The sequence below is a fragment of the Ictalurus furcatus genome, chromosome 1 (genome assembly GCF_023375685.1).
Source record: "Ictalurus furcatus strain D&B chromosome 1, Billie_1.0, whole genome shotgun sequence".
Taxonomy (NCBI): Eukaryota; Metazoa; Chordata; class Actinopteri; order Siluriformes; family Ictaluridae; genus Ictalurus; species Ictalurus furcatus.
In genome coordinates, this window is record NC_071255.1 from 3,341,737 (window position 1) to 3,366,581 (window position 24,845).

Sequence of the window (24,845 nt, forward strand, 5' to 3'; positions counted from 1 at the left end):
TTTCATTTCTTAATATTATTTTCTCTGCAAATCACTGGTTTTCACAAAAATATTGGCACCCCCCAACGTTCATAACCCAGAGGTGCTAAAACGAAGACCCTAGCAGGCGGGAGTGTATACCACCCTAATGTATGTTGTTGGATGGGATGGTACAGTCCCCTCGCCCACTTGTTTTCTATCGGCTTACAAGACCGAGATGTGAACAAAAATGAACTCTAGCGGAAGTAAATGCATGCCTTTCATGTCACACGTCCTTTCCCCTTCAGTGAATGACGTTTTCTCTTGGGAGGATTTTATTTGCATTTGTCCTGAGGGGTGAAAAGCCATTAATGCTGCAGCTAAACCGTAAATGTTGCCCTCCCCTCCCCTCCCGAGCCTCCTCCTGGAACGTCTAATAGGGTTCGAGACACTTGTAGAGGATGATGAATGGGCAAAAAAAAGCATATCTGAAATGTGAAAGTGGTGACTTGAGATATTAACACTCGATTAGGGCTGTAGGACTCGACATTAGAGAAGTACCTGTAGTATGTAGTGTGGCTGTAGGAATATCTGTAAATTTTAATTAAATGCCTGATTCCTCATACTATTATAAGTGTGTGTCCTTGCGGGTTTTATTTAATGAATTAATTTTTTTAACATTAGCATTACTCTCCCTCAGCAGGCAGCCTGTCATCAAGGTCAAAGGTTAAAGAGACATTTTCCTCCTCCGAGAGAGTGAGAGAGAGAGAGAGAATGATGAGTGGTTTGTAGCCTGGGGCTCTGTGTGCATTAAGTAGTCTAAGTGTCCCATCAAGGGCTGTTTTTATTCCGTCATTTATGAAAAAAACAGCGCTAATTAAAAGTATTATATTATATTAAGAAGACTGTAGAAGAAATGTTTATTTAAATGGTATCACATGGATGCTCTTAACTCATTTTATGTTAGTGATTAAAGAAAAAAAAACAGTTCTTGGTTTGGTCAAGTCTTTATACAAAGATCAGTGCACTTGGCGGCTATCTTGGCCACGCCCCCAGGCCAGCGATACAAGGATGAATGAGGAGGCACCTACTGTATAAACCCTACGCTGATGTTTGAAATACAGATCTTGAAAGTAGGAAGAAGTTAGTGACTCATATACCGTCACTCCAGAATTATTGGCGCCGTTCATCAAGTTAAACTAATATATATAGCACAGAGTCGCCAACATGGCTAAGAACTGTCTAGAAGGCCCCTTGACATTATTTAATTATAATATTGAGCAGCAGCTCTGTTTGATTTTCCTGACCAAAGAGATGACAATCCCACCTTTGTGTTTTCGATTAGCTCACAGATCCAAGGCTTGTAAATCCACAGGTCAGTTCGTCTTGCTAAATATCGCTCGCAGAATGTCTTTCACGTCCTGCGTCCTTTCCCCTTCAGTGAATTGCTTTTTATGGACTTTTATTTACGTTCAGTCTGAAATTTCGATTAAAATCTGAAATTAAAAAGCACGTAATCGGTGGTCCTACTGTACATACCTGTACGTGCACTAAATAGGGTCTAACATAACGACTTCCAGCCCTAAATGGTGCATTATTTCATTTGCGTCGTGCTTTTAAGGACAGCGATGGAGATCTATTTTCAAAACATACTTCGTTATTGAAGTATAGAAGAATTGAAAAACGCAAACCCAATCCAATTGTTCGTGCCATACCCATACGTTTTTATTTGTCAGTATAATGACGCATTTATTTATTCATGTATTAATGTGTGTAACAACTGGTACAGCGCTGTAGGACTTTGGAAAGAGTTCGTTCCCAACACTGAGCCAGTCATGCAGCATTTCACGTTCATGAGTGTATCTCCGTCGACTCGGTCGGTTATTAAATGGCTCGGAAAAGTGCTGCTGGCAGGTGTGAACACACAAGATTGGACCTGAATCAGGAGCAGCCAGCGCCCAAAGCCCTGTGTGTGTGTGTCCATGTCATGCTGTTTCACCACTGATGCCAATTAAAACCGAATTAGCCTTTAAAGTTCTTCCAGCGGCTTCTTGTCCGTGTCGTCAGCACAAAATTCTCTGCGGTGTCCACTCTTCCCCTATCGAGCAGGTTAATATGAACAGAGAGAACAGATGTGTGCAAATATCTACCGTTGTGTTTGCAATTCATTTTTTTGCTTTCAAGTCCCCTGTCCTTTCCCCTTCAGTGAATTCTTTTCTATTTTCCAGCAGGTGAGATTTATTCAAAACCCAAAAATGCAACGGTCAAAAAAGACCCTGAAGCGTTGCGAGCCTCTGAGTCACCAGACGTCCACAGTTAAACCTTCAATCTAATGATCAGTTTGTTTTAAATTCACCTGTTCATTAATCCAGCACTCATAATCCTTTATCCCTGTCAAGCAACACTCTCTCTCTCTCTCTCTCTCTCTCTCTCTTGCTCTGTCTTTTTATTTTCCCCCCTGTGTCATTTAACGGGCCAAGGCTGTGTACACAGCAGCCATGTGGATTTATGACAGCGAAGACGTTCGCTGTCGCCACGCTTGGGCCTAAGTAACGACCTTGTTTGGGATTATGTCATATTTCAGTGTCCTTAGCAGACTCCGAAGGCCGCCATGGCATTTCTCATCCCGCTTACGTCCGACCCAAAACGCGGCTCATGATAAAAACCCATCCGTCCGCTTTTCCATCGCTCCAGCCGTTTCTCTATCTCTCTTGATGGGAACGGCTCCTTTATCGGTTCTTAGTGCGGTTCAACGTGTCAGTTTTGTTCCTCTGGCGTTCTCTCCGTCAGCCGAGAAGGTCAGAAACGCACTTTTCATAGAGTCTAATCTAAAGTTTGAATATTAGCGTAAACGTTCTCGGAGTTCCAAAAAGAACGAGAGAGCGTTTCTTCTTCCCGTGATCCTCGGGAAAATCGGATGATGCGATACGGACATGCACCTTGTGGAATATTCCAAACAATTGTGTGTATGAGAACAAGGAGGAGAGACAGAGAGAGAAGTGTGTGTGGGGGTGGACATAGGGGAAAAGCAATAGAGAGACAGACAGACAGACAGAAAGAGATGTTATCAGTCACGGCTAGAATTTTAATTTGCCACAGGAGATTTAGAAAATCAGCCCACAGAGACATAAATCAGGCATCCCGTTATCATCATCACCATCACAGTATAAATTACGCGAAGCCAGACAGTGAGACGGTGTTTACTACGGGCTGTGAATAGCGGGAGATTATGGAGGTGTGAGTCACCTGAGATGTGAGGTTGATTAATCCGAACTCGTGTTTCTGACAAACATCAACGTTCGTCATGAAACCGAGAGGATCTGTTGGAGGAACAAAATGGGGGATTGGGAACTATTAGGAAAGCACAGTGGTGAGGTTATTAGCGTATTAGTGTAACTGTTTATAGTTATATCCTTAGCTAATTCGTACTAATTACTAGATCATACTCCTCATTCATCAGTCTCTACAGGATCAAGCGTGTCCTGAAGATAAATGAACGAACAAATGAATGAATTCCTATGAATTTGTTGCGAGACGCAGTGTGGTTAAAACCACAATCCAGGACTAAGGAGTGAAAAACGGAGATATTAATCAAATTTTTTAGACTATTTCCACCCCTTCCCCCCCTCCATCTAATTTATTTTTATCTGTCAATATAACGGCACATTATAAACACACCAAATGTTAATGTGTGACTTTGGGAAGACTTCGATCCCAACACTTTTTTCTGTCAGGAAACAAAAAAAAAGCCATTTATAACCCCAAAATAGGAATGATTAATAAATAGTTTATTAACGTTTACAGTTTAGGTGTAGTGTTTTTCAGTACGAATGCGAATAAAATTTTGTCCGGTGGAACAAAAACAAAAACCCCCCCCCAAAACTGTTTGCAAAAGGGAACGGATGTCATAAGGACGTCAGACATTTTCTTCTTAGTACTTACTTCATCGTCGTGTGAGTTGATAACTTTCAGCTATTTGAACCAATAGAAAACAAGTAGGCGGGGCTTTGGCACCTTTAAATGAAAACATATCAAGGAGCTGCAAACGACTCTCATTTGCATATTTATTTATTTATTTATTTATTTCTCCAGCCTTATGATTAAGGAAGTACCTATTTGTTGTTGTTGTTGTTTTACCGATGCGGCCACCTGTCTCTAATTTGTATGTAAGGGCTCAAGCATGAAAGCTGCTCTCTTGTCTGCCCTTCTGCTGCGAAGATGTCTGACACAGCAGGAAAAATGTTTTAACACACACACACACACACACACACACACTCATATATATACACACAGGATGCAGCAAGTAATACCAGACTGAGCAATAGTGATTGACCCTATACTGTGACTTGATTATGTTTAAGTAGTGCATGCAATATGGGGTACAGATGACAGGTTATAGAGCAACAATATACTACATTTACGTAGAACGCTTGAAGCATGTCAGAACATTACGTTTTTATAAAAATGGACAACAAACATATTGTAGTAATACTCATTTATTATAATGGTGCTTCACGTTTTTAAGGGTTTACTTTACATTATACCACAGTGTGTTGCATTCTCAATTCTGATTGGTCACAAGGTGTTATGTTAGAATTTATTTATTTTTGTAACTGCGGCTCTGCGTGTTCTTATTTCCTAAGTGAAATGTAATTGTACTTCGGAAGGTTCTCGAATAGAAGTACGATTTTTAATTGCGCAAAAAAACCCCCAAAAAACGCCAAAGAAGTATTCGTCAAACTCGTTCTTCGGTAAAAGCAATTTTGTTCCAGTGTGTTTTTTTTTTATTAAAAAGAAGCAGAGGTAATAAAATCATAAATCACACCTATATCTAAATACGCCGACTTAGATCAAAGGAGGCGTAAAAAAAATTATATTTGCGTGCAAATTTTGTGAAATATGATGAGTAATAACGGAAACTGGGCCAATCAATTCTCATTCATTTCTCACATCTATCACCTCCAGGAAGCAAATCGTTGTATTTCTGGAGGACTAGATCTGTGGAAGTTTGAGATGTTTCGTTTCGGGTGCAAATCGAGCAGCTGAATCTGGTTGAAAATGGCACTACAGAACCGTCCCCAAAGCATTAATCCATACCGAATAAGCCTTAAGGCTGATGTAGTGATCAGTCTGCGTGATCTTGCATGATTGGTTAGGCTTCTAAATGTGTCGAAGATGGAGAGGCGTGCTACGTGATGCTTTATTTCTTATTTCAGAGATATACTGTAACACAGCAAGTGTGTGGGTTGGATATTTTATGTGTTTGGTGTGACGCCAGCGCCTGCTGTTTATATCCTTCCTTAACACCCATTTTCAGTGTTATCAGCATTTGAAAAACAGTTTAAACAGTACGATGTACCACAGTAGCATCCACTATGAAAAAAAAAATGAAATTCATAAATGAAAAGACAATGGTGTGTACAGCAAATGTACACATTAAATAGGAATTAGATACAGTATACAAGTATATAAACATGACTGGAGTTTAGAAGGTTCATCCCTACCGTACACATATTCAGAATATGTACACATAAAATAAAATACAAAACGAAATGAATTTAAAGCAGCATGGCTGCTGTACCCATGCGCATTAGCTACCCATGGGATTCCCTCTGAGTTCTCCGGCTTCTTCCAAGTAGATGGAAGTAATATCGAAACTGGGCTATAATTCAGGAGAGGGTGCCCTCTGGTGGTCTGGATGAGGGTTAGGGTTTGGGTTAGGGTTCAGGTTAGATGTTGCACCAGGATAGGCTCCGGAAACACCGTGACCGTGACCTTGATCAAGATAAAACGTTTACTGAAGATGAAGAAGGTCTTGCCACCTAGCTTGATTTGGACATTGAGTTTATTCAATTGTTCATCGCAAATTTAAAAAAAAACAACAACAACAAAACATGTAGATGAATTAAACGAAAAAACCTCCACTGAAAATATAAACGCTACATACAGATATCCTAGTAGTGAAGCCTTGCCATCCTTTGTGTTTATTCCGAGCTCTATTTCCCCTCGACGATATATTTTTAACCTCGGAGTATCTCTTGACTAACCCCTCGGTCGCTGTCGGCTTTGGGTTCGCGTTTGTGTTATCGATTTCGTGTTGCACTTCGGAAAAAAAAATCTGGCATCTTTTGAAATAAAATGAGCACTGAAATACCATGCAAAGAAAAAAGTGAATTAGAAATACCAACCAGCTCGTTTATTTATTGATTTATGTTACTCTCAGCTAGGTGTCAGGACACGGACTCGAGCAGCGTTCGGATTGAATCTCATCATCAGACAATTTCCTGCTCCGTATCTTCTTCTTATTTTAAGACGCCTCCTTTTTTTTCCTCCCTCCCTCATCCTCTCCTGCTGCCATTTTCTATATAAATCTCTAAATCTCAACAGCTCAGTAGCCCAAAGCTGTATTAGCTGATGTGTGTGTGTGTGTGTGTGTGCAATACTAGAAGCAACCAAACCCCCAGAGCAGAAAGATATCAGCTACAAGTAAGGAATAAAACATGACGGGCTGGTGCGATGCGGCCTGGTGCGAAGCTGAGTTGCTGTTAATAATACGCAAAAGTTGATTACTCTCCATTAATAGCTCGTCCCGGAGCGTTTTATTCCTCTAATAGCACCGAATCAGGAATGTTTTTCGACAGAGCTGGGCTATAACAGTAGAACTCTGATCTGTCCTGTTATATGTCTGACCTTTGACCTGTTGACCTTTAACCATACAGATCTGGCCAGGTGAGAGGAAGGTAGGACAGAAGAAGGATGCTGCGAGGAGAGCATGGTGAATACCAACGTCAGTACCACACACTGGGCAACGCGGCCCGCCGCTTCTCCAACCCAGATGTCGAGGCAATGGCCAAGCTGCATGCAGGGGATGCTGAGAGACAGCGGGGCAAATATCCACCTCAGCATGCTGCTACCCTCGTCAGTGCCAATTGTTCACGCCAGCAGGTATGTACTCGTATGTGTGTGTGTGTGTGTGTGTGTGTGAGCTGCTATGAAAACATGTTAAACATGACTTGGCATGCTGTTACAGAGAAGGGAGTGTTGTCTTGAATAGCTATAAGAAGGACTGTGTGAGGCAGCAGATGAGTGTGTGTGTGTGTGTGCGTGTGTGTGTGTGTGTGTGTGTGTGTGTGGGAGGGGGGTGATATAAAGTAGAAGATACACTGTGTATCTCAGTGTATATTTGTCATGTTGGCTTTCCCTTCCCCATCTTTCACATGGCTTCCCTATGCTTCCCTTCTCCATCTATCTGTCCACTTCCTTCTCAGATCCCTTCTCTCTCTTTCCCTTCACTATCCATCCTTTCCCTTCACTCTCTTTGCTTCCAATCCTTATACTTTCACTCATTCCCATCCCTTCCTTTTGCACCCCATCCCTATCCTTCTGTTCACTTTCCTTCCCTAGCAAACTTTTTTTCCCCAGCCCTTCCCTTCACATTTCCCATCTACCTGTCCTTTCCCTTCCCCCTCTTTCACATCCCCTCACTATCCTTCCATTTCCTATACTTTTGTACCCTTCCCTTTGCAACCTTTGCAACCATTCCTTTCTCTATCCTTCCTTGACATTTCTTCAGTCTTTCTTTCCCCTTCCTTCCCTTCACATTTCTCATCAATCCTTCCATTCCCTTTTCTTTGTGCCTTCTCTTGCTTTCCCTTCCCTATACTTCCCTTCCCTTCTCTATACTTCCCTTCCCTTCTTTATGCTTCCCTTCACTATACTTCCCTTCCCTTCTCTTTACTTCCCTTCCCTATACTCCCCTTCCCATCCCTTCTCTATACTTCCCTTCCTTTCCCTATACTTCCCTTCCCTATACTTCCCTTCACTTCTCTATACTTCCCTTCCCTTCCCATCCCTTCACTTCTCTATACTTCGTTTCCCTATACTTCTCTTCCCTTCCTTACACTTCCCTTCCCATCCCTTCTCTATACTTCCCTTCCCTTCCCTTCACTTCCCTATACTTCCTTTCCTTATACTTCTCTTCCCTTCCTTACACTTCCCTTCCCATCCCTTCTCTATACTTCCCTTCCCTTCACTTCCCTATACTTCCTTTCCCTATACTTCCCTTCCCTTCCCATCCCTTCCCTTCCCTTCCCTTCCCTATACTTCCCATCCCTTCCCTTTCCTATACTTCCCTTCCTTACACTTCCCTTCTCTATACTTCCCTTCCCTTCTCTATACTTCCCTATACATCCCTTCCCTTCCCTATACTTCCCTTCCCTATACTTTCCTTCACTTCTCTATACTTCTCTTCCCTATACTTCCCTTCACATCCCTTCCCTTCTCTATACTTCCCTTCTCTTCCTATCTTTCCCATCCCTTCCCTATACTTCTCTTTCCTTCCTATACTTCCTTTCCTATCCTTTCCATTCCTTTCACATTCCTAGCATATCCTTTCCTTCACCTACATATCCCTACACCTTTGTCTCTCCTTTTGATATTCCTTCTCTATCCTTCTTTTCCCCTCCCCTCCATTCCCAGCACATTTCTCCTCTGTTCTTGCATTCCGTTCTCTTCATATTCTTTCTCTTTCCCTTCTCATGGCAGTTGTTGACCACTAGACAAAGGTATCTCTTCATCAGGCTCTAAATCTGTCTAATTCTTCTTTTCCAGAATGGAACTAGTTGTTTTTTTTCGGAGGAAGGAGTTTGTGATTGGTTTCTGTCTGATGTTGCATGGACACCACAAATCTGAATCACTTTTTGCTGTATTGCCCCATGTGAATACCTGATAAAACCAGTGCTGGGAAGAATCCCAAGTCTACCTCAACTTAAGACTATTATTGTTAGTGCGTAATGGTGGTAGTTTTGAATTTGTGTTATTTAGTCACAGACTTTTATTGGGTTCCCTGGTATACTAGTGGCTAGCATGCAGCGCGCTCACTGCCGTGGCACAGGTTTGATTCCTGGTCAAGGGACCAACCCCAGCCACGGGAGGGTTGCACGAGTCAGTGCACTCTCATTACCGGTCCCAAAATGGGGAGGGTCGTGTCATGAAGGGCATCTTGTGTGAAACTCGTGCCAGAATAAAATCTGTGGACGGGTGATCTCTTGTGGTGACCCCGAACGAGAGCAGCCGAAAGAGTAAAATGGAAAAAAAAATGTCACAGACTTTTATTGATGTATTTCGACAACTCCCCTTCACTTCCATTAATACGGATATTTCCGTGGAAATTCTTTTCTCTGGTTTTCACATATATGCTACAGACACAGTGAATAGACATTAGGTTGGAAAGTATTCATTTGCTTTAGCTAATGGTGGCTCTCAAAATGATAAAAAAAAAATATGATGAGCCAAAAGATGAGAAGTATGTTAAGCTAGTGGCTTTAATCCAGTGGCTGCGATCCATGCTAAGTAAATAGGGGGCCTAGCATTAATGCTTGGAACCACTTGTTTTTTTTGTTGTTCTTCTTCTTCTGCTCTCAAATGAGTGGTGCAGGCCTGAAGCTTGGTCAATAGACGTGAAGCTTGGTCAGTAGATAGTACTAAACTCCCTCCTGCTACTCAGGAAAGAGAGATGAGGTTGATCGACTTGATGGTGACACTCTACCGTAGCGTTTTACTTTTTGGCCCACGTCTCCAGAACTGTTAGTCCTTGAGACTTTTTTCCCTTGGTGTGAACAAATTCTCTATGCCCAACTGTAACTCCGCCCATTCAGATTTTGAGCTAATTTGCATAAAATGTAAAACCTCTACTTTTGCAACCTAGTCCTAGGATTTTTGCCGATTCTTCTGCCTTCTTCTATGTGATCTTTTCTCTCTGCCTTCTCTTCTGTACGTATCTTTCTTTCCCATGTCACCTTCTCTCGGCAGGTTCACTCCCTTTTTCTCAATAAAAAAAACTCTCCTCTTTTTTTTTAATCCCCTGTGCTCTTTCCTTGCCTTCCTTTCTGTTTGCTCTATCTGTTTGTACTCCGCTGTTAGCAACAGAAATGGGAAGGGGGGGAGGGAGGGGTTGGTGGCAGGTGGAGTCGGACGTTTCCACGGCAACCTGGCGCCCATATAAGGCGATCGAAAAGATCACATGGTGAGAACCGGCAAGGTGGAGAACGACACAGACATAGAGACAGAGGGAAGAAGTAATAACCAGGGAAAGATGATGAAAGGGGATGATGGGTGTCCATAATGGTAGAGAAGGCAGAGAGAAAGTGAATGAATGAATGAATGAATGAGTGAGTGAGTGAGTGAGTGAGTGAGTGAGAGTGTGAGTGGGAGAGAGGGAGAGAGAGAGAGAGAGGGAGGGAGTGAGGGAGGGAGGGAGGGAGGGAGGGAGGGAAGGAAGGGGCAAGTGAGGGAACAAGAAGAGAGAAGGAGAGAGAGAGAGAGAGAGAGAGAGAGAGAGAGAGAGAGAAGCGAAAAGCTCCAGAGGCAAGGGATTTTCTGTGATCTGCAGCCTGGAAACGGAGAGACGGATGGAGAGACAGAGGGAAAAGGAGGAGAGGAGGGGTGGAAGGAGGCACACGAGGGAGGAGGATTAATTAGCAATGGTATGTTACGTTCATTAATCGATGAAGACATGAACAATTTGCACTGAACAAACAGAGAGAGAGAGAGAGAGAGAGAGAGAGAGAGAGAGAGAGAGAGATTGAAATTGTCTACCTAACTGGTTTGTGTTTTGGATAAGGTGGAGGATAATGATCATCTAACCAGGTGAGAAGGAGGACTGTGATAAGGAAAGGTGTGTGTGTGTGTGTGCGCGTGTGTGTGTGTGTGTGTGTGTATGTGTGTGTTATGTTGTGTTTTGTTTATAGCATTGCTTATAGGCTAGTGGCTAGAATGTTGTCGTCGTTATAGTGTGTGGGGGGCATGAGGTGGGCAGCAGGTGTGGTTGGAAAGCCTGCCGCAGTGTGTATAAGAGAGAGTGTGTGTGTGTGTGTGCGTGTTAGAAAGAGGGACATACAGAGACAGACAGAGAAAGAAAGGGGGCATGCTGGGCAGAGACGTAAAGAGATGAAAATGTGTAGAAGTGTGTGTGTGTGTGTGTGTGTGTGTGTGTGTGTGTGTGTGTGTGTGTGTGTGTATGTGTGTGTGGGAATGGCAGAGGAAGAGAGGGCAGAATGGGTGGGCACATGAGCCTGCTTGGCATGCAGACTGTGTCGCAATTTCATCCCTCAACTCTGCTTCCTGATTTCTTACACACACACACACACACACACACACAATGAGAAACAAACTGAGAAGGATCTCATGTGCATTTGGTTGAGATGACTATACTACACCTACAAGATGGGGATTTTTCCTGAATTACATCTTCCCTTAAAGGAATACTTTGAAGACTAATTAAATTTCCCACAATGCACCTCTTTCCAACCAGTAACGGAAGCCTCAAAAGATCTCACGTCATCTTTCCCAAAATCTTGCACTTACTTGAAACAACACTTCCGATCATAAATTGTGTAAAACAGCAGGAACTATTCCTTCTTCGATGTTCACGAGGTGGGCCTAAAGAAAAAAAGCCATTCCGTTGATTCGTTCAAGATGGCCACCCGCGTCACATTCCGCTGTTCAGCTAGCTACATGGTGAAGTTTAAACGGTAAACTTTATCGTTACGTATTATATCGGAATTGTACAATGCTATCGTACTTTGCGCAGGCACTTATCTAGTTTTATTGTAAATAAAAAAAAGCCTGTCAATAACACAATAACTGAAATCCGCTTCTGAGACGAGTAAACGCTCAATTTCAACAAATTTACCGTTAACTACAGACGTCGCATCCGTCGATTCCACCGTGTTTTCTTACCAACACGCCAGAGAGAAAATCCAGAGTTTCCCCACTCACGATTACGACTTTGTAGAGGTGTTCATGTGCGTTCAACCTGTAAATTACTCTTAATTTAGTCTAAACGTCTCTTTAGACGGGAAGCCCGAATTTTCTTAAAGAGATATACTTAAACGATCAGTATACGTATAATCAGGATAAATCCGTGTTCTGGTAGCAATACGAAAAATAAGTACTGTACAAGTACTCTGTAGAAAGCTGTAGCATTAGCGTAGGCATTGAAGGAAGTGGTTTGTGACCTTAAGCACCATACGATGTGTTTGGCTGTTGTTCAAAAAACGTAAAAATAAGTTATTATATCCCAAGACTAGTCCCAAAAGTCAGGCTTCCAGCTTTGACTAAAGACTCTGGTATTCTTCTTCATGAAACGTGGCCAAGAATCGCCTACTTCCACAGTTTTGGCTGACATCGCGAAACAGCCTCAAACTTTCTCAATAACTATCATGCTTATAAAACTCACTTATAACTATTAAAGACAGAATACAAGATATATATATATATATATATATATATATATATATATATATATATATATATTTTCCTGATCCAGTGACTATACCATGCTCTGGGTAGTGTTTATTTTGTTCGATCAAGCACACAGAGCTTCAGGCGTCAGCTGCTATGTCCCTCAGAACCACATTTCTTTCCTATTAGTCTCCCTACAGTAGCTACTAAAAAAAAAATCATAGTAGTTACAGAATAATCTGCTTCACGATGGATCGCTGGATAATAATCTGGAAGGTTAAAGCTTTCAATAGAACTTCTGGATGAGCTTGCAGGGCTGGATGAATCATACGCTGATAAGCTCCTCAGGAAAGTCAAAGTCCCAAGCCTCAGGTTTTGGTTGCCTAGAAACCTAAAAAAAGAAAGAAATAAAAGGTAGCTCATGGAATATAATAAGATATGATGCTAGCTAGTTAAACGCATCGATACAGACTAACCCTATATTCAAACTTGACACGTCAGATATTATTGGTTATTGATGAACAGATCAAGTTTAGATCAAGAGCTAGCTATGTGCTAACATTTTCCCAGCTAGTTACCACATGGGAGACTGAGAATCTGTTTATACAGTCTTAATACTGATAACAAAACCGTTCACCTTAAAAAAACAAACAAACAAACAAAAAACCTTACATGAGATTGTGAGTTTTCGTTGTTTCTCCATGTAGGTGTACAAAAACGAAATGGTGCAGTGTGGTGTGATGTGAATTAGCCTTAAGGGAAACAAACGAACAAGTATATGATCGTTAGACAAGTACGTAATGTAGCGTTCTGATTTGTTCTGGTTTGTAACTAGCAGCATGTGTTTGTATACTGTACGTGTGTGTGTGTGTGTGTGTGTGTGCGCGCGCGTGTCGGATTTCTTTACGGGTTTATGTCTCATTCACCTAAAGGCGCATTTGCCTGAGGTGAATATGCTTAAATGCATTCAAATGATCGTCTCTTTCTCTCTCTCTTTCTGTGCGTATGTGTGTGTGTGTGTGTGTGTTTGTGTACATACTCTCACGTTGCTACTATGTAGGTGTATGGCCACAAGGCAGTCAGGTTGCTTTGCAATTAGCCTTTATAATAAAGGCCAGCAGCCGTTCTCACCATCTGTTTGTATGTCTATGTGACTAAGATTCAACAGAGAGTGTGTTAAGCCTTTATCATGGTGTGTGTGTGAGTGTGTGTGTGTGTGTGTGTGTGTGTGTTTTCACCTGTATGAATTGTAATCGTGAGAATCGTCATAAAGAATGGGTGAGAACTGGTCGATTTAAATTGCTAAAGCCTGTGTCACATCTATCCCCCCCCCCCCGCTTCCCCCCACCCCCCATTGTGTCTTGACTATTTTTATTTGCTCATTCTTCCTAGGACAAGACAAAAATTTTGTTTAAATGAATGTGAAAGGTTTAACTTTCTCTCTCTTTCTCTCTCTCTCAGCAACCACATTACTGGAGCTTTAAGGTCAGTACTCTGAAAGTCTATGTCTAATAGATAAATAAATGTATTTCTTTATTTTGTTGATGATTCATTGTTTCATGTCTTTCCCTTGTCCAATAACCGCACATCTCAAAGATGGTGATATTTAACGTATAGCATCCACCGTACACATCCCTGTGAACGAGCTGTTACTATAGAAACGATAACGTATGCAAAAGAGCATGTTGATATGTTTATGTGATTCACGTTGTAGCCGGAGGTAGAAAATGAATCAACACTTTTTTTTGGCCAGAATCAAGAATTTTTCGTTTTTAACAATAGCATCTAACAGAAGTAACTCGATAAGAGACAAACAGACCATTCGCTACACGGCGGCACACAGCCTGGATTATTCACTCTGTAATATATTCAGTAATCACTCCTGTGTTTGCTATATCATCACATTATGGGTTGTAAGCAGCAGGACAATTCATTTACCCGACGAGTTTAGCACATGAATTATTCTGCCGTTAGAGAGAAGAGGAAGAATAGAGTTGCTGAATATGCAGGGAGGGTCTAACGACGGAGCGTGGAGCCTCATACACATCCACAGTGCATGTTCATTTAGCACCACACAGAAAGTTTAATTGCCTCCTTTAGAAACAGTTGCTAGGTTACTTTATTAGAATCTTAGCAAAAGTATATCATTTGAAGCTTTTAATTCAAATATGTTCTCTTCAAGGAAGAGAAGGATTTCTAGGACTCTTACATAAAGGCTACTCTGAATAAGAAGGACGCTGTATTATGAACAGCCGTGTGTCAAAGCTATGCGACCTTTGTTATGTTACTAATGAACACTCACATTTTGCAGTTAATCAATGGCCTCATCGTGTCAATTTAATTCTTGCCCCACTATGTGCATGCTACTTAACCAGAGAACGTATACTTAAGTAAAAGTGTAGGTATTTTGTCAAAGACTCAACTAGCTAGCTACTTTAACTAGCTAAAATTGTATAACTTAACTAGCTAATTCACCAAACTTAAAGTTGAACTTACAGTAAAGTCGAACAACATGCTTCTTTAGATGTTATGGTGAAGTTAAAAGGCCGCTATTTCATTTTAATATTCTGCATGAATCAGCAACTCCAACAAAAGACAACATCATACTAAGAAAAAGAAATAAAAGACAAATCATCATGGTGTTGAGATTTGTAATAAGTAAATGAATGTTTAAAAAAATAGCACTTAAGTACTATTTAAGCAATAAATCTTAAGTTTTATAACCCTGTTGAATTGAATGCTAATGCATATTAGTACCATAAACAAAACTTAACTAGCAAGCTATTTTACAGAATTCAACTAGCTAGCTAATTTACAAAACTTAAAGACATAACTAATTTACCTAGCTAATTTCACAAAAAATGTAACTAGCTAGCTAATTTCTAAAACTTATCTAGCGTGATCATTTACAAAACTCTTAAAAAAATAAATTTAAAAAAGTTAACGCAACATACTTCTTTAGATTTAATGATGAGTTCTAAATATGTATTATAGAATCCAGCAAAAGACAGCATCTTACTAAGAAAAAAAAATCTCATGGCATTTGAGATTTGTAACAAGTCAAAATGAAAGGTCCAAATGAAAATGTAAGAGGCACAAAATGTTATATATTTTGTAAATTTAATTGAAGAAGACATCAAGAAGACATTTCAATAATACTTGAGTACAAATCTTCCAAATAGTACTTAAGTACAATTACACAACTATTTTCCAACCCTCCACATGACAGTGGGTTTCCCTTTGTGGAAAGGTTCCTCGTAAGAAAGCGAAGAACTTTAACCATCCAAAGGACCTGTGAAAAATTTCCCCTCTTAATGGTTTAAATGCTGAGCTGGGATTGATTCTGTATGAATTTGATGGTTTTCTAATGGGATTTAAAGTTTCCCCACAGGAGTCTTGTGATCTTTCGTGATGACCTTGTGGTAACAAGCTGTGGTTTAATGCCCTTTATAATTCCTGTCTCTGTATCCTGCTGCCTACAAGAAAACAAGGAAGCACTGATGTACTGAATTTTCAAGTATCTCATTATACAACAAGATACCACAGTTCAGCTAATTCTACACTGAATAGATTGTGAATCCATATTCACAATGGAAGAGTCGATAACAGGAAAAACCGATAACAGTAACTAACTTGATTTGCAGATGTTAAATTGTTAGTGTTGCCAAATTTCTGTGTCCCCAACATGTTTTATTCCTTACAGTGATTAATAGGAACCGTTTGGCTAATTCCCATTACAAAGTTAATAATATGTCTAATGTATTTTACTAACTAATATCCCTGCATATGACAATATACTTATACTATAAGTCATAATTACACAAAAGTTGATGATTACAGAAGCCTGGGTAACACTGGTTAATTTAGCATTGCTATAGATATTCCTTGTTTTATGAAGTATTCTGGTTGGGAATTGTGGGCATTGGTGATGTGTTTGGAAACAGTTGGTCACCTGACCATCACACCCATACATCCATTTTGAACATGCCATTCCAGATTGAGTTCTTATACTATAGTAACCTCCACTCTTCTGGGAAGGCGTGCTACTAAATTTGGGTTAGAACGTGGTTGTAGATGTTTGTCCATTCAGATACAAGAGCATTAGTGAGGTCAGGCACTGAAGTCGGGCAAGGAGGCCTGGAGTGCAATTGGTGTTCCAGTTCATCTCAGAAGTGTTGGGTTGAGATCAAGGCTCAGGCAACTTGGGTTCTTCCACTCCAACCTTGGCAAACCATGTCTTCATGGACCGCACTTAGTGCACAGGGGCACTGTCACACTCAAACAGGTTTCTCTTAATTCCAGTGAAGTGAAATTGTAATGATACAACATACAAAGACATTCGATACAGTTGTGTTCTTCCAACTTTGTGACAACAGTTTAGGGAAGAACTTCATACAGTATGGGTTCACACAGTTTTGGCCATATTGTGTATTTACTTGCTGGAATCCTTCAGCAACAATTTGCTATAACTTTTCTTTTGATGTAAGCTGCCCAAGTGATCTCACACAGCTTTAACAATGTTTATTTCTGGTCTGAGGTGCCCGATTTAGTACTGTTTGGCCATCTGTCTTTTGCTTCAAGTGGGTTTTAATTGTGTTTGCAGTGTGTTCAGGGAGTCATTATCATGCTGGAAGAACGTTTTTACCACTCGGTTATTTTCCCAAAGGTACTGCATGATAAATCAAAATCTGTTCATATTTCCTCAGCGTTCATCATCCGATTGATCTGCACCACATTTCCTACATCGCTGTCTGAAATGCACCCCGGACCATGACAGCTGTCAGAGAAACCTGCAGACTTATACGTCTCATAGGCTCTTTTTCTGACATACTGCTGCTTTTGTGGGGGAATAAAATCACAAAATTGGACTCACCACTCAAGGCTTTCTATCACATCAAGCTTTATGGTCTTGAACATACTGAAATCTCTTCTGTGTGCCGTCAAAGACCTTTTTCTAAGCTGCAACCAGCCTCCAAGACCATTTCTTCAAGACTTCTAGAACATGTACTTTGGCAGCTGATTCGAATTTGATTAGATTTGATTCTTTCTGTCCCTTTAGGAAATTACCTTTAAATATTGTTCAGGAGGTAGGTTCCTATGTTTAAAAAAAACATATATATATATATAGAAGTTGGTGGCCTGGCGGTTAAGGCTCTGGGTTACTGATCGGAAGGTCGGGGGTTCAAGCCCTAGCACTGCCAAGCTACCACTGCTGGGCCCTTGAGCAAGGCCCTTAACCCTCTCTTCTCCAGGGGCACTGTATCATGGCTGACCCTGCACTCTGACCCCAACTTCCTGACATGCTGGGGTATGCTAAGAAAAGAATTTCACTGTGCATATGTATGTGATAAATAAAGACTCGTAATCATTAGAATTAAAAATCCAGTCTGGCAAAAGTTTCTCTTCTAATTTTACCATAAGTTTATTGATTACCAATCAAACACCACCACCTATTTGGTAAACTAATGGGTATTAAGTTAAATCATTTGCCCTAGAATTAGACTTCTCTCACTAATCTATGAAATCACTGGGGGTTCCCCAAGGAAAAGTGGGGGACCAAATCAGTGTTCTTCTCTGCAGACATCCTGGAAGTGGAGACGGAAGCAGATGGCCGTTAAGATTCTTGACCTACAGTACTCCAGCCGGGTTAGTGCACCAAATATGGTCCAACGTCTGGTGGGAGGAAGTGCTTTAGTATCCCTCAGAGCAGTTCCAGAAAAACTAGAGCAGCAGCCATGGTACTTTGTTGTCTGACCACAGGCCTTCCCATCTGCTGTATGGCTGAGAAGGGCCCAGTTTCTCTTGCTGTGGCTTTCTGAAGAAGCTAGAAGAGATCTTCCATTTGGACTGGTACTGCCTATCCGACAAACCTCTCCTTCAAGATTTCTCCTTCAATGTGATTCTCGTTCAAAAACCCATCCATTTCAGCAGGGAAAGAGTAGCTGGGTTGTGAAATCTTCATGCTGAGAAATGGGATTCAAACTCTCTTGGTACTGAAGATTGGGAAGTACACCAGCAAAGTACTCACAGGGATTTTTAAGTCTTTGCCTTTAAGATATTGCACCTTGTGAAGATACTACACTCTCTGACCACTTGAATTGTATACTTAATTTTTTTTTTAAACAAAGGTTGGTTGAGCCTTTCTCTTGGCCACAGGATCATATACTTTAGTAAGCAGGAACAGTTGCTAGGATGCTACAAAGTTGAAGACCAGAATACTGGAACTAAGTAGGCTATTTTATGGATTATTGTATTACTGCACAGCTAAGCTGCATTTAGAAATGGGCTTCAGCTGATGGAACGATGGTTATACATTGAAACCCTGAATGTTCCTCAGATTTGGGATGGGCCTGGGTTATTGGCACCACTGTTCATGACTATGGGCATGCCACACATCATTCATTCATCTTCAGTAACCAGTTCAGACCTGGTCAAGGTGGTGGTGGGTCTGTGGACCCTGGAGCTGATGTGGCTACCCACTGCCATGGGCATGACATTCTCACAAAATGTACGTGTTTTTTTTTTTTTTTTTGGTGTTTTTAATAGGTCCCATTGTTTGTCTCAAAGTTTCACTTTGATGATTCATCTGCCCATCGAGGTTTCCACAAGCTTAAGCAAGTGCTTTTTTCCACAAACGTAAGACAAGTGTTCGTGTTTTTTTCAGTCTCCAGTGGCTTCCACAAGCTATGTGCTGTCAATTATACTCTGATGGTTTGTGCTGAGAGGACTGTTGCTAAGGTAACATCAAAGCAGTTAATGAGCGAGCAGTCTAGATCTGTAATGAACAGTAAAGTCTCCTGAGTCTCTTCCCTTTGCTGAATTTCTGCCACTGTTATAGTTGTTATGTACCCTTCAGACAATACAATTTACAAGCTCTTGCCACTACGTAATCAAGCATATTTGTGTTTGTTCTGCTAGCACTGATGTCTTTAGAGATTTATGGATAGTAGGTCCTTATTAGGGCAGCCTGGGGATGTGTTCCCCCAGGAGGGATTAAAAAAATGGCCCAAAATGTTTGGTTATTATGAATTGTTTTAAGAATAGCAATAGGCAAAAATGAATAGAAAACCATAGTTGTTTGGTCTGTGATGAAATAAAAGTAGCCAGTGTTTGATGTGCGAACCTCTAAAATAAACAATAAAGTCGTAAAATTATTTTGTTTATGCTTAGAAGGAATTTTAGCTAACGGCTTAAGCAACTCCCGCTCAATTTGTTCTTGATCACTATCCTAATGGTAGCTAGCTAATAGGCTGGTAACGGTCAGGTAAAACTCAAAACCTAGCTGTATATTGAACATAATTAGCCACAATTATCTAGATGTCTTCATTTAAATCTATTTAAACATAATAAGCTTTTAGCCAACTTAAGTATTTGCCAACAGACATTAAAGTCGCTTCTCTCACTTTGTATTGCGAGTAGTACAGCCAAGGCAAAAATTAGATTAGAGCGGCACAGCCCCAGGTCCTAGTGTCCCCAAATTCATACTGTACACTGGAGACGTGATGGTGATGTTGAATAATGAGGAATGAATAAGAAAAAAAAACAACTATTGATGACTGATTTATAACGACATAGTCGCAAACAAAATTAAGTTGAAAGGCTGTCAAACTTGATTTATGCTATAGGCTATTTTTACAGTAAACCTGTAATAGGCCCTTGAGTGACATCAATATACAGTCTAGCAGCTAATTCAGTTGTGTTTAATGCAGCGTACATCCCAAAAACTAGACAAAACATTTGAAACTAGCCCAAGAAATTTGAAAACGGGAGACACATATTTCTTCTTTTTATGTACATCATACACACACTGTCTGCACGTACACTTTGCCTTTGTTTGCAGTAATGTATTGTATTTAAATCAGATTTTTTGCAGTCAAACAAGATCTTGGTGGTATTATTAGTATTTTTAAACTAGTCTAATTTGGTATGAAAACCGCTGCCAACCCTGTCATTAACTGCTCCTCCTCCACTGTAAATGTTCCTAGAGTGAGCATGGGGCAGCGTGATTCCTGACCTAGTGGGTGTCTATTAGGGTTTGTTGTAGTTCCCATTTCCGACCACTAGGTGCAATAATAACTCTAAATGGAGTAGTGAACTCTAAAAAGGTGCTGCTGGTGACTCTAAAAAGGTCATAAGTATTTCAAAGGAATGTAAAATGTGCTGAGGAATTGTGAATGAGGACTTTATGGAGATTAAATGTTTTGTACATACTGTCCTGCCCCTGTGGACGAGCCACCATTACTGTTTGTAATTCCTTATACTCAGAAACAAACACTGTAATCTTGTTAGCTGCCATTTTTAATCAATGATTATATTGTTTGACTTGATCAGAACATGGCTCATGGAAAATTTGCTCTAGAAATTTCTGCTCCATATGTTGCATTTCCTGCGTGGTGAGTCCATGTGATTTCCTGCCGCCATTAAATTGTTAATTAAAACGCCTATTCATTTGACACCATTTAACTGTAACGACTCAGTTTATTCATTTATTAATGCAATTTGTCGTGCAATGCAATGCATCAGTTTATTAATGGTTTTTCATAATTGCAAATATTTAACACTTTCGTGACCTGTAGTTGTAAAAGTATAATGCCTTTGAGACATAATGCTTGCCGGACGCCTGTCGCTTCATAACCAGACCCCTAAAAATGACATCCTGGCTACGCCACTGACCCACAAACACGCTGCGTCAGTATCAATAGGCTTTGTCACTCTGACACGGTCATCGCAATTAGTGTGTTACAACATGAGGTTAATTAACTGGTTACACATCCAGTTTGACTCTATTGTCCTGACTGAACCCGTGTGTATGTGTGAGTGTGTGTGGGTTAAAAAATATCATTTTTCAAATATTTGAATATAAGTCATGGTGGCGGTTTCCTTTAATAATGTCCATGATCTACAAACACACACACACACACACACACACACACACACACAAATCCAATGAGGATAACCCATGGCCTACAGTAACCAAAGTAGTTGGTGAAGTGGTGGAGTCGGGATGGCAAGAGGCGGTTCCTAATTTGCATAATCATGCATATTCATAATTTCCCCATTTTCCCTGCCTACAGGAGTTAGATGTCTCCAGGCCATTTTACTTGTTTCCTGCGCATAAAAAAGAACACATTAGACTCTAAAGATGGATATCCACTGTGTGTGTGTGTGTGTGTGTGTGTGTGTGTGTGTCTGTGCTTTGTCACTGTTTGCCAGTGAAGCGGAACTAATGAGGCTAAAACGTACAAAGGCTCTTTCTCACACTCTCTATAACACACACACACACACACACAAAGTTATTCCTTGCTGGCCCGCTACCTTCCCATAAGGCATCATTGTTCAGTTCTGCACATCTGTTAGTACAGTGCAGCTAATTAAAGTCTGAGTGCACTACCGAGAAGTCATTTTACTTCACTAGTTTGTAAAGGCAAATGTGCAACATCACTCTGGTAATGCTTCCTGTTCAATAATAGAATTAGAAGTGAACTATTTAAACCAAACCAAGTAAATGATTTCTTTTAGCAACCAACATCTCCTTGAGTTAATACGTTCCTCCAGCGTTGTGTGTAAATGTCACTTTAGGAACGTTAGTTGATAGGACTGACTTTAAAAAAAAAAGCTTACTCTGAGAGTCAGAACATCCCGTATTAACATTTAGCTAATGCAGTTCAACAAAATAAATAAATAAAGGGAAATGATCTAAAAACTACATATTCATAGATGTTCCACAATATTAACATAACTAAATAGAGAAAGTGTGATGTGTCACAATTAAAAGCGTTTTCCATAATTAATAATATTAATAATAATTTAACAATTCAAAACGAGGTGTACGTTTATAAGAAATGGATTATTTTCCCATAACAGCATGTCACAAAGTGTTTTTGTTTTTCTTATACCTTTGCCAATAGTTGCGATTTTCATTCATTAAAGGACAACACATTGTACTTTGTTAGTTCCTGTTATCACTGATGTTATGGCAGCTGTGAACATATAAAACTCGTTCCCTCACTAGCTTCTCTTTTTTTCTCTCTCTCTTTCTTGACATTAATAAGACAAACAAGTAAAAACCCTCCGCCACCACGTCTAGTCCTCCTTACTAATTTGTATGCCAGAAATATCCTAGGAAGGGCGCTATTGAAGAAACTCCCACTTTCAGACATTTGACCTTGCTGTGACCTTTGGATCCCATTCCAAAATCTACTCAGTTCATCTGCTGGTTAGTGGGATATAAAATCCTACAACCATTCAGCCAATTGTTCTTGAGATATCACACTAACGAGAAACTTGGACAGATGTACGTATGGAGGAAAAATGAATGTCACCACTACTTAGTGGAGGAGGCATAAAAACACAGCAGACCTCCATCCTGAAGACTTTCCGATGGTGGAAACTGACTGTTGAGTCTCTTGTTCTTGGCTCTCTAAAGAAGTTTCTTCTTGAGACACTTCCTATTATATTCCGTTGTAAGGTCCTACAAAGCGAACCCTTAACGGTTCTAGATTTGTCTTCTATCAAGAGAGTATGGTCTGTGATGACAAATACGACAGATGCTTCATCATGCTCTTGCTCTCCCTCTGTAGGCGAGGACTCCGCGTGCCAGCGGTGGTGGAGGTCATCACTCTCTTGCCGATCAGGGTGGAGGACGGTCGCTCTACGCCTCGGCAGAGAACCTAGAGACCATGGGAGACGCTGATCTTGCTCTTGGCTTCAGCCGCTCCAACCGCCTCAGACAGAGCCTACCACTTGCCCGCTCTCCCAGCCAGAACAAGCTCCGCCCACCAGGTACAGCCCTGCCCACATCTACTTATAAACACTCACAGCACAACATACAGTATACACATCAACTGGGGTCCTTTCTACACAGGGAATTCTGAAGGGCGACTTATAGGGAAGTGATGAGAAAGGCCCTTCAAAATGGTGGACACTTTGCTGAATGGAAAAAATGGTCATGTTATAACAGTAACATTTAATCATAACATATTAGAACTCCTTCTGACCAATCAGAATTGAGAATTCAAATGCGCTCTAGTGTTGATTTACTACAGCGTCACATTTCTAACTGTCATAAACGTAGTCACCATGGGAGCCCGTTTCAACGTGGCAGTAGGTCTCACAAGGTGCTGAGAAGTGAGGTTTACACCCAGAGACTGCTGGGATTTTTTGTTAAACTGCAATCTTTGTTCCCCTGTAGAAAGCCTGAAGCCCTCCCATGAGATTTGTCCTAATGTCGACACTGCACAAATACACTGCACAAATACACCCACACTCACAAAATGGCGTTAATCTACTGGTTGACTTTTCTCCTTCCTCTCTGTTCTAAATCTTACTCCTTACCCATTTCTTTCTCTCTCTCTCTCTCTCTCTCTCTCTCTCTCTGTCGATCCTCAGGTGTTCTGTTCCTGCAGTTTGGAGATGAGACACGGCGTGTTCACCTCAGCCATGAGCTGAGCAGCATGGAGACTCTGCATGCGCTGATTGTCCATGTGTTCCCTCAGCAGCTGAATATGAGCGCGCTCCGCTCGCCCGCCACCGCCATCCTCATCAAAGACGAGGCACGCAACGTCTTCTACGAGCTGGATGACCCTCGCCGGATCCACGACCGCTGCGTCCTCAAGATCTACTGCCGAGACACCGCGTACAGCACTCACCATCACGCACACCACGGCCACGTCACCAACGGAGACCTGCGGGTGAGCATCCAAAAGACTGACGACGCATTATATTACTGAAGAACACACTGACTACGTTTACATGGACAGCAGTAATCTAATTATTGACCCTACTCTGATTAAGATAATAATGTGATTAAGGTGTTTACATGAGTTGCTTTTAGAATACTCCTGTCATGTTCCCGTTTTACATGTTATAGAACATAATTAGATCAACAGCCCGCGTCATTACGTCACCGCCGTCCGACGTCCCTCCAGAATTTCACGTATCAACATACAGTTCGTCTTCGTTATGGTACCGTATACAGTTTTGGGTGTTTTTATTTATTTTTTTTTACGAACGCTTTAAGTGCAGTTAATTATTTGTCATACTGTACGTGCTATTAGACAACTGTTTGAAGCCATGGGCTGCGTCTCAAATCGCGTAGTTACCGTCTATATAGTAGCTGAGATACATGTATTTTTCCCCACTACAGGCCTATAGTAGGAAAGTTTGCGGTTTGGGACGCAGCCGTGCTCTCTTGTTCGCCATAAAACGTAAGACTGCCGTGTGTGATCGTGTCCTGTCGCAAAATGCGGTGAAAACTCTCACGCGACGCTCATAATGTGATTAAGGTGTTTACATGTCTGTAATACACGTCCATAATGCGACTAAAACAGGAGTACTCCATCTGTCTTAATGCGATTATTGCTTACTTCGATTATGACCTTAATTAGATTAAGGTAAGTAAAAATTGCTGTTTACATGGTAGTTTCTTAATCAAAGTATGGTCTTAATCGGATTAAGAGTGGATTATTGTTGTCCATGTAAATGCAGCTACTGTCTGCTAAATCCACATATTAAACGGAAAAATAGCTCAATCTACTGTTCACACAAAATTAGTAGTCGTTCTCCTTAAGTGTGGGGAAATATTTAAATATCCGGAAATTAATTTGCTTACACAAAAAAGCCAAATCCTATTCTAATAACGTGTT

General features: G+C 40.9%; 1 protein-coding gene across 2 annotated transcripts in view; it reads left to right on the forward strand.

The window, feature by feature from the left end:
• Positions 1–24,845, forward strand: part of srcin1b (SRC kinase signaling inhibitor 1b) — a 51,090-nt gene that overhangs the window by 6,320 nt on the left and 19,925 nt on the right. Inside the window, exons 2-5 of one of the 2 annotated variants that reach the window (XM_053618212.1) lie at positions 6,678–6,903; positions 13,663–13,686; positions 22,782–22,983; positions 23,590–23,891. In XM_053618212.1, the coding sequence (XP_053474187.1) occupies positions 6,715–6,903; positions 13,663–13,686; positions 22,782–22,983; positions 23,590–23,891 (717 nt within the window). In that variant the 5' untranslated portion in view covers positions 6,678–6,714. Of the gene's footprint in view, positions 1–6,677; positions 6,904–13,662; positions 13,687–22,781; positions 22,984–23,457; positions 23,892–24,845 lie in introns of those variants that run through there. The other variant, XM_053618133.1, reaches the window with a different exon arrangement.